The sequence below is a fragment of the Montipora foliosa genome, chromosome 7 (genome assembly GCF_036669935.1).
Source record: "Montipora foliosa isolate CH-2021 chromosome 7, ASM3666993v2, whole genome shotgun sequence".
Classification (NCBI taxonomy): Eukaryota; Metazoa; Cnidaria; class Anthozoa; order Scleractinia; family Acroporidae; genus Montipora; species Montipora foliosa.
In genome coordinates, this window is record NC_090875.1 from 10,395,561 (window position 1) to 10,406,685 (window position 11,125).

Genomic DNA, 11,125 nt, shown 5'->3' on the forward strand with positions numbered 1-11,125 from the left:
GCCTGATGGAATAGGCCGGGAGTCGATTTTGAGGAGGGAGGAAAACCGGAGTACCCGGAGAAAAACCCTCGGAGTCAGATTGAGATCGACTGAAACTCAGCCCACATACGACCCGAGCCAGAGTTGAACCCGGGTCACAGAGGTGGGAGGTACGGTTGATGACCTCTAAACCATCCTGTCGGAGTAATTGCTCGTCTCAGACACTTTGTCCCACTCTCTACTCTTATAATTATCTATCGCTTTCCGATTCTACCTCACTTGTCTTATGGTTTGTCGGCTTGGGGCCATGCTATACCAAAGTTCATTTAAGCAAAATACGGTTCATACAAAATCGTGCTCTTCGTTTGATGTATTCCAGACCTGTGAAACAAGATCTCACGCAGCCCCCTTCTTTATCTCTTCCAAAACTCTTCCTTTGAATATGCTTTACGTTACACGGTCTTACACGTACAAGTCTTGTCTGTAATGTATTTTGTTTCTTCAAAAAATACACCTTCTAACATAACTGATCCCTTTGTCAAAGCCAATGATAAGCATAATCACGAAAATAGATTTTTCTCCTCTGGAGTTATACATCTGAATATCGAGACTAAATCAAAATCAAACGTCTTTTGCAAGTTCCGGAGCTAAACTAATGTTATTTCTGACGAATGAGCTCGTTCATGGTTAACTGATTGCTGTAACCTTAGGTCATCCGCCTCGACTTGCGTTGGAAGGCGTTTTCTTCTTTAACCCTAGCGCGGAAGGCAGCCGCAAGGAAACATTTGGATTTTTCTTCCGTAAACCACCTCCACAAGGGTCCACAAGTACTTGCGATGCTCAATTTTGAGAAGAGGCTCCTTAACATGATCGAGACCATCAAATTCCGGAACGTGAAGTGTGAATTCCAGCAGAAGCTTTCCTCAGACATTCATAACAACATCATGAAATCTGACACACTCTGAGTACCCGCGGACAAGACAAAAAACTGCTATAAAATGGACACAGCTTCTTACAATGATCTGCTTCAAAAAAATATCACTAAGACCTACAAGAAAGTGACCCACGGCACCACGAATCCCATCGATCTAGAGGCCAAAGCCATCGCTAAGAAAATGCATCTCGATGACAGAATTAACATCACTGCAAAACGCGAAGCCTTCATAACTCTTAAAGATCACAAGCCTAACTTCGCCAATAACCCGACATGTCGACTTATCAACCCGGATAAGGCTGAGATTGGCAGAATCAGTAAACAACTCCTTGACTGCGTTAATGCCAAAGTTGCTAACCACTTGAAGCTCAACCAATGGAAAAATACCAAGCCGTTTTATCTTAATTCACTAACATCCTGCACAAAGATATGTACTCGATCATTCCATTCAACGTAGTAGATTTCTACCTATCGATTTCAATTGAATTGCTAAGTGAAGCTCTACAAACTGCATCTGAATATGTCACCATAACCGACAATGAACGGCATATCATCCTTCTAGCAAAAAGTTCTAGTAAGTACAGTTATTGTGAGCCATGGGGTAAAAAGACCTCATGTAATCTTTTTGACGTCGCTATGGGGAGCTACGACAGTGCTGAATCTTGCGAGCTTGTTGGTACTCATCTCCTCCACAAAATCAAAGAGAAGTTTGACAGTGCATGCGATTTTGGCTTATACAGAGATGACGGCCTCGAGATATCAAAAGCATCACCACGGCAAACAGAGCTCATCAAAAAAGATCTGTGCAGTATTTTCAGAAATAGCGGCCTGAAAATTACAATCGAGGCCAAAAAAAAAAAAAAACCGTAAACTTTCTCGATGTCACCTTCAACCTGTTTAATGGAAAATACATGGCCTACACCTAACCCAGAAACATCCCACTCTACGTCAACAAGAAATCAAACCATCCACCTCACATTATCGAAAACATTCCGAAATCCATTAAAAAGGGTTGTCCGAAATCTCATTTGATGAATATTCGTTTAACGAAGCAGCACCTCTTTATCAGAAAGCCCTAGATGACAGCGGATACAATCACCGGCTCGTAGTCACAGCAAGCATAACACAGTTGTCTCATACAACCAATATCAAAGTCATTGCTCCGACCAATCACTGCAGTTGCAAACAGGGCAATGAACCAATCAAAGTTCTTGGCAATAGGCCTTATTCACGATATATATAGCGAGCATGATGATTGTGTTTAAATTATCATGCAAATTATCATGCAAATTGCTATGAAAATTAATCACTTTGGCTCACGTTCAGTGGTCTCACTTCTTTACTGCTTTATCTGTGGTTTTTTCGCCAAAAACAGAGTAACTCGTGTATTTTGTTCTATGCTGTAAACTTACAAGGAATAATGCTATTTCTGACAGTTGTAGCCTCCGAAATTGGCAGAAATGGATATTTTGACGGCACGGACCAGAGGACTGGGTCCTGTTGTCTGGTGGGGATTATGGGTAATTTGTCGTACAAATAGTGATCCGTTAGGGATTTGAATCAGTCAATTTTCCCCTTAGCCTCCATAGGGTAGTGGCACTTGCATAGGGTTTGGAGAATACGTTCCCTCATTCCCAAAGGGTTTTGGGTTTTCGTATCCGGCAGGTGCCCAGTGTACTTTTCCTTTAACAAGTTTTTAGGAGGTCAGTACCATTAAGTATGCTTACGTATTGTTATGCTAGAGCGGAGTTTGTATGCATATGGTAAGCAAAATAAACCGGCTTGTGGCGCTTGAGTAGTATAGGAGTTGGGGGTATGAGATCATTTTGTAAAAATGCTCTCATCCCAACCCAACTCCATACTACTTTACATTTGACGGTTACATATTTTTGATCTCGTATTTTCGGTCTCATATTCTTGGAAATCTATATGTTTTATATTTCTGCGAATCTATGCCGTGGCGAGGCAGAATGGATCCAACGCAAAATTTCTTTTGGAACTATATGTTATTTAAAATGCGTGACTTTCTTAGAAAAATCACAAAGCATGGCATTCTCGGAAATAAATAAAGGGGGTTTCCCCGTGATTTTCAACCAATGAAAAGTTAACCCATAAATTAACCAAAACCGAAAATACAACCAAATGGTTCAAATTTTGGTTTTTTTTCTGGTTGGACATTTTGTGTTCAATCCTTTAAAAGAAATGTTATTTTAGTGTGTTAATGTTGTAATGACCGTATGCATGACTTGTCACACCATTATTGTGAATGTACCGCTTGTCATCGAAGCAAGATAATGATACTTTATTAAGCTCATAGCTTCCAAGTTGATGTAAGTTGCTTCTAATCGTTTTCATGGTGTGATGCAGTTGCTTGTTATTAAACAGTACGTTTTTATAATTTTCATGAGTTATGTTCTTTTTGATGATATTCTTTTTAATACCCTTAGCGGTCTTTCCGCCTTTGTCATTGTCTTTCATATATGAATACATTTTCGATCGCAATCCGACGAATTCGGTTATTGGTATACCTGCTGCCTCGTCTTTGAATTTACCGATTACTTTTTTGTTTGTCGTGTCGAAATATTGTGAATCTTCGGGATAATCACTGTTATCGAATTTGTCTTTATCATTCCAAAAGTCTTGGTACGCATCACTGGTTTCAATTTCATAGGTCAAGCTGTCTGTGTCTGTGAATAATAATTTCGCTTTGCTACCGTATTTTTGTTTGATGTAGTTATAATGAAAATCATACATTAGTGTCTTGCTAAGATCTAGGATACACATACCCACATATGCCGGCCTGTTTAGGGTTAGTGTTTCTTTGATTTTATGCACTGCCACTAGATTTTATTGAAGATCTTACTACTAACATATGTTGGTTTGGCAGCCATTTTTGACAGTTTGTTTTTATCAGTTACTAATCTGACATCTACTCGCTTTCTGATATTTTCCATTGTTTTCCCAAATACACTGTTATTCATAAGCTTGAAGAAGTCTTTTTCAAAAGCATTTTTAGCATTGGTTCTCTTCTGTGTGTTGAAATCAATGTATTCTTTCAACCATGGTGACTGATTGAACTTTAGAACTCGATGGATTTTGGTTATTTTCAAACCAAGATCGGTGTACAATTGTAGGTTCCTATAATGAAGAACACACTTTTCTTTGTTGCTTAATGTAGGTATCAGTTTATGAACTAAGCCAGTTGACACTTTGAATTTATTGGCTATTTCTTGGCAATAATTAGAAAGCATATCTTTGTTGACTTTGACCTTTTCGGCTGCTAGCGGATAATCATTATGCAGATCGTGTAATTCTTTGGGATATTCCAAATCAACTTCTAATATCAAACCTTTATTGCTATTTTCTTTATACTTGGCTAGGTCTATCTGATCAATCTGGTTTTTAGCCAACCATTTAAAACCACCAGTTGGAAGGTATTGGCTCATTGCCCAACCATACAGATTGTTAGCATCTAGATACATTATATACTTTGAGGGCGCCTTCTCATCATACGTTTTCATGTATCTATTATTAGCTTTGCCGTATCGATTTGCTATGTATGATGTACCACCACGCATGCCCTTTTCAATGAATTGAAACATATCAATATCAGTCATAAGCTCCAATTTAATGTCAGTCATCTTTAACATAGCATCCCAAGAAAGCCCAGGACTGGTAAAATAATGACAGGGGTCTAGTTTGTAGTATTGCAGACAGGTCTTTCGAAAGTTTTCAAACACATCAGCTAACAGAAGGATGTCAGATTTAAGATATAAGTCATGGTACTCGCCCATATTTTTTAGATCAAAAGTGTTCCATACATTTTGAGCATGTTTGTATTGATCACCTGAGATATGCTCATCATTTAATATACTGCAAAATTCTTCTTTTGGTGGCAGCTTTTCATTGAATTTTTCAAAACTGTCCATAAAGTCATATGGGTATACTCCCTTCTTACTCATCAAATCAAGCTCTTTACCTTTGAATTTTTGAGAAGTATATATTAATGCTTCTTTTGGTAGGTTGCTCACCAGTTTATCAAGACTTGAGCTCATGAATTGAAAACTATCAATAAAGGTCAGATGATTACCAAGCATGAAAGCCATATACTTTTCCATGTTGTTTGGTATGGCATTGATATTCATTTGGCATGTTTCACCTTTCTTGTTTGTGTATGTATGCTTTTTAACTATCTCACCAATTTCTTGCATTATAAAATGACTGTCATACCCACGGAGATTGTGAAACATAACTGGTATTTTCTCAGTCAATCTGAAATTTAGGTTACAATCTTGGTGAGCTGATCCTCTGTATTTACCTGTGATATGGCAATGGTCTCTAACTCTCACATCATTTTCATTGTATTTTTTATTGCAGATATGACATTCATTAGCTTTTTGAAATTCTTTTTCATCATCTTCAGTCATTCTCAATGGTTTATTGAAATATTTTTTCATGATCTTCTTGCAATATTTAACTTCCTCTAGCATAGCTTCCATAAATTTGTAAACAGCTTTTTCACCTCTATAAATTTGTACTGGTTTTGTGTATTTATCATCATAACAACACACAACCTTATATCCATAACCACAGTCTGTGTGTCTCTGATAAGCCTCTGTGTACGATTTATCATCATTAGGTTGGCAACCGGATATCTTTTCTGTTATAGCTTCAAAATCTGCATAAATGACGAATGGTACTGGTAGTTGTTTATGGAAATTATTGAATTTTAGTATGTTATCATCTTTTGTTGGCATTTTGATAGCTTGTGTGCCATTTACTTGTATGCAGTTTTCTTTATGATCAGTTAATACTCTTTCAGAACTGAAACATTGTAAGCAATGCATACAGAAGTGCTTCCTTTCCTTGTGTTTTGTTTGATTGTACATGAATTTGTTGAAATCTTTGATCAACACATAATGCTTGTTTTCATTTTCTGTTATAAGAAGCAGATTCATGCAATCTTTATACTTTTCTTTGGACACATAAATGGGATATTTTTGTTTGTTTTCATAACCGAAAACATTGATGTTAATTTCATTCTGCTTTTCTATTTTGTTGTACTGTTTGGTAGTCACTGGAAATTCAATTCCTGAATAATTCAAATTTTCAATGAATGCTTTGTCTGATTTTTTGATTCTCTGTGGGTATTTGTCTTGAGGATTGAGATGTCTTATGTGGCACCACCTGAAGCATTCATTATCCTCATTTTTCATGTTGATCAATCCTTTTGCACTGTGTTTGAGTTCATTTGGTAATTTGATGTAAGAAGATCCTTTCATTGGCTCGTATTTTACCACATTGATATAATGATTTTCAACAGATTGAATAGTCCAACCAGATCCCTCTGAAATCCAAACTGCAATCTTGTTTAGTATGACTTGTTTTGACAAAGATAAAGCTAGTTCAATTTGTGTGTCATTTGTTATTGTTTGTGGTTGACTGTTGAAATAAGCCGTTTTGATGATTTTTTCTTCTCGCCCTGTTTGCTTTTCAAATGTGACCCTCAGTGTTTCAACAAACTTTAGACCTTTCATTGATTTTAATATTTTTCCAATGTGAATGGCAACAGCCTTTCTTGTATTTTGCAGTTGCATAAGTGGGTCTTTGCTGTTTTTTATGTTGATTTCATAAGACTTCGTAAACCCTTTTAAAGCTTTGTTCGTTTCTTGTATTATGGTCCTCGGTAATGGAATTGGTCGTTTTTTGGATCTAGGTGCTGGCACTGGTCTGTTTAATTGTTCTATTTCTTCCAGCCATTCAGAAGGAGGAGCAGGCAGTCTCTGCCTCTCAAAATAGTCAACAAGTTCTTTTACACTCTTTCTTGGTTTTGAGATCGGTCTTGTTTTTGTCCTCGGTGCGGGCACTGGTTTTGTATTTTGTTTTATAATCAATTCTATTAATTCTTCTTTGCTCAGATTTTGAAGCGAACTTCGGTTCATAATATTTATCATATTATTTGCCATTATAATATATCTATAGATAATAATTCTTTAAGTCAAATTATGGTGCGTTTACAGTTCAACACATACGGGAAGTATGTATTTAACTTTTTTAAAAGAGAAGTGATATGAATAAATTAATTGCTATTTTCATGTTTATCATAAATGTAACCCGTATTATATGTAAATGAATTTTTGAAATGTTTCTTTGTTTTTAAATGGCAATGTTTGCCAGCAAGAGTGTAGTTTCTACCATTGTTGCATATTTTACAGTACCATTCTTTATGCAACATGTAGTCGGTTTTTATTTTTCTTCTTTCTTCATCAGTATAAAATCTTGGGCGGCCAACTGGTCTTCGATCTTCCATATTATATTACTATATATTTTATTTTTTATATATTTTGTATCAATTTCAATGGTTTCAAAAAATCGCTGTACCTTTTAAACTCTCTGAACAAAAAATCCATTTTGACATCTATGATGTGAAACATTTTCCCGATTTCTTTCTTTGGTCCTCCTGTTTTCAATGCTTTGATCAACAATGGTACTGCTTCTGAATGAACATAATGCATATAACCTGCGTTCCTGACCACTATTTCACAAATCATTTCTGTGATCACTTTTCTTACAGCCATGGTTTCAATTATTTCGCTTCCTCTGAATTCCATATGTTAATATGTTTTATATTTCTTCATCAGATTCCTGGCTTGTTTCCTGCGAACTGCAGCAGCTTTCTTCAGATATACTTTCTTGCGATGGCGTCCAATCGGAATCCGAACCGGAGTCTTGATCGCTCTCATAATAGAAACCAAACTTTTCTTCATTTTCGAACTTGTCCATATATACATGTACTATATATTATTTTCTTATATATTTATCAAGGTGCGTTTGTTTCACCACAATTCATATGTTTTCAATGTCTTTCAACGGTACCCAACTGTTGAATTCATCACTGTATCCCTTCCATTTTACAAAAGCTTGTTTCTTTTTATAGTCTCTTCTAATCACTTTGTCAATACGGAAAATATTCTGCTTTGCTTTTAATAATTCAGGTTCATAAAAACTGCCTTGTATCTCTTCACCTCTGAGATCTTTTAGTTTGTATGTTATTGGATTAGTGTATTGGATCTTATCAACTGTGAACACTTCTTCGGTCCAGTTTGGTGTATATCCTTTTTCAAACACATTCCGTTTATACTTGGATATTCGAACCTTGTCACCAACCTTGAATTTTGGTTTTTGTTTTAATGTTTCTGTGTCACCGTATAGATTGAAGTAAACTATACCTTCATTCCTCTTATTAGATGCTTCTACAGGAGTCATTTTTATGCTTGAATGTTTTGTGTTGTTGTACTGTTTCACTAGTTTGGGTAACATATCGAGATACATTGTATTACCTTGAACAGTGAACTGTTTCCACATTTTGGATTTAATTGTTCTATTCCACCTTTCAACCACTGAGGATTTCTCCTCATTTTCAGTGGAGTACATATGTATCCCATTTTTATCCAACAAGTCTTTCAAGTGTTTGTTATAGAACTCCTTTCCCTTATCAACCCATAAATATTGTGGTCTTCTGCCTTCCCTGAATATTGTTTTAAATGCTTCAGTGACAGATTCACCTTTCTTGTCCTTCAATGGGACAATCCAACCGTATTTGCTGAAAACATCAATGACCATAAGAAGATACCGATAACCTTTATTCCATTTGCTAAACTGTTGCATTTCAACTAGATCACTTGCCCATATTTCGTCAATATGATTTACGATTACACGCCGCCGAGTAAAGTTGCGTCTTATAGATGCATGTAATTCATCTGCTAATTTTTCTTGCCAGTTACCCGACGGCTTTTTCCGTTTTTTGAAACTCCTAGACCTAGTTTCTGCTTTGTATTGATTACATTTCTTGCCAACCAATGCCCCCATTGTCTTTCATTATACGGTACGTTGTCTAAAGCTTGAACCATTTTCCTATCTGCTTTGTTTTTACATTTCCTGTCATCCTTGCAGACGGAATAATCAACATCGTGTTGCATTGCTATTGCATCAGTTTTGCCAGTGGGCATATCATATATTTCCAATATTTGACCAGTTTTTGGGTCATACTTCAGTTGATTTTCTAAATCATTATAAGGTCCTGTGTAATGATGCCCAGGTAATGTCCATCCGCCTTTTGGTTTCGGCAATTTACCAATAGCTTTGTGAATGTCAACAGCACCACCATCAAGATCTTTTCTGTTTGTTGTGTATTTTTTATTCGGTCTTATTTTCGTCGACAATTGATCGAGAGCTTCAGATCCAACTTTATGAAGTAGAGGGTTCATTTTTCTCAAACCATAATCGATTGCTTTTTTCTGCAATTTTGGGTCTCTCATTAATTCGGAACCATAATATCTACCCATTTCAACGGCTTTTTTGCCAAGATAAGGTACTCCTTTAGTTAAAAATAATTCTGTTCCAGTATTAGCAATATCACTGAGTAAGCCCGCTCCCAACGGGCTGTTTAGTTTCCCTGTTTTTTGACAAATTTGGTCTTTGTAATACCACATTCAGCACAAGTGCAAAAGAACATTAGTCTACCATTTTTAGCTGTTTTGTAACCTGAAGGTTCAACACATTCAGTCACTTTCTTTTGTTTAACACAATATGATTTCATAATATATATAAGTTAGATATTTCTAAAATAATATTCGATAAATCTCTCATTTTTCATTGTATCATTTATGTCGAACACTTGTAATAAATCATAATACGAATTACCCTTATTCATTTCATTCAGAAAGTATAAACAGAAATACCCACAAGTTGTTGTTTGTATGTTTTGTATCTGATTGTTTTGATGTAACAAAGTCAGATTTTTCTTTTTGGCATGATTTACGATCTCTTGAAATGGGGGCATACCAAAACTATCGAAATAATTTATCACATTGTCTTTGACATATGTTGCAACCCAATGACTTCCGCTCATATAAGCTGGTTCAAGATTGTAAATAAATAACGCCTGTTTATGGTTATGTGGCACTTTTTCATCTCTTGACAGTACATCATTGATTGGTATGTTCAAATATTTACACCATTTTTTCAGATCGTGATTGGACATAGGTATGTTTTTGTGAAATTTTGGTTTTACAATATTGCCCCCAAAATGGGTATGCCATTGAATGGACTGTTTTTTCCCAATAGTAACCCTTTTCCTTTTTTGGTTGAGGATGTTTTTTTTTTTCTACCATTACCAGTCACATATGGCGGATAACTGTAAAATGGAGGGGGCATTCCCATTCTAGGTGCTCCTTCACCATGCAATCTTGGTCTACCTATCCTCGGTGCTCCTCCTCCCGTTAGCTTTTTGACAAGATTCAGAGCCAAAGGTATTCCAACGGAAGCCAACAGAGTTCCTAGAAATCCACCTGATTGTGTTTTAGTCGGTGTTATTTTAACGCCAGATCCTGTTTGAGCCGCATTCATTATGTCTCTTTGCTGTTTGGTTGTAAACATATTCAGATATGGCATCAGTTGATTGATTGCATTGAAAGGTATCATCATGGGTAATGGCATAGCACCACCTTTTTGACCAGATCCTAACAATTTTTTGGCTCCAGCTTCTGCTAAACCACCAAGAGCACTCAACCCAAGGGTTTTACCAATTGCTGGAAGAGCTCTCATACCAAGTGACAATACGGTGCTCAAAAGACTTCCGCCTACTTGTTTTCTGATATTGGTCTTAGCAAGCTTAATGTCCATTCCTTTGTTCAATTGTCGATTTTTTTGCAATCGTTTTTTCACCATTGCTGGAACATAAAGAGTGTCGTTTCCATTAAGAGAATCATTTGTCAGTCTTAGAACAATTGTTTCCCTTTTATGGTAAGCATTACTCAGATTCTTTTTTTGATTATCTGTAAGTCTTACGTTGATTTCATGAAGTTTAGTCATATAATATATGTTATATAATTCCCGTTACAAATAAATATGTGTCATTTACTTGATTTCATATTACTATTTCAGTTGTGGGCTTAAACTATCACCAATTCATTACCCACCTTGTCAATAACAACCGACTCTTCGTACAATACAACCGCATGGACATTGAAATCTGCTGCACTATTGGCACTTATTTTATACCTGAAAATCAACTGTTTAGGGTCTCTTGTTACTTTTTCTGTTTGATATGACAGATCGAAATAAATCAGTGGATATAAACTATTGTAATTAGCTAGATTCAACTGGGTTCCGGTGTTGTAATCATTTTTTCGCATTGCATAAGACATCAGA

General features: G+C 36.2%; 1 protein-coding gene across 1 annotated transcript; it reads right to left on the minus strand.

Annotated features, from left to right (window-relative positions):
* Positions 1-3,753: 3,753 nt before the first annotated feature.
* Positions 3,754-7,491, minus strand: LOC138009888 (uncharacterized). Its single transcript, XM_068856878.1, has 3 exons — positions 7,295-7,491; positions 5,004-6,355; positions 3,754-4,892 (listed from the first exon to the last, which is right to left on the minus strand). Exons 1-3 carry the CDS (start codon positions 7,489-7,491, stop codon positions 3,754-3,756), a joined length of 2,688 nt encoding a protein of 895 aa, XP_068712979.1.
* Between the last annotated feature and the right edge of the window lie 3,634 nt (positions 7,492-11,125).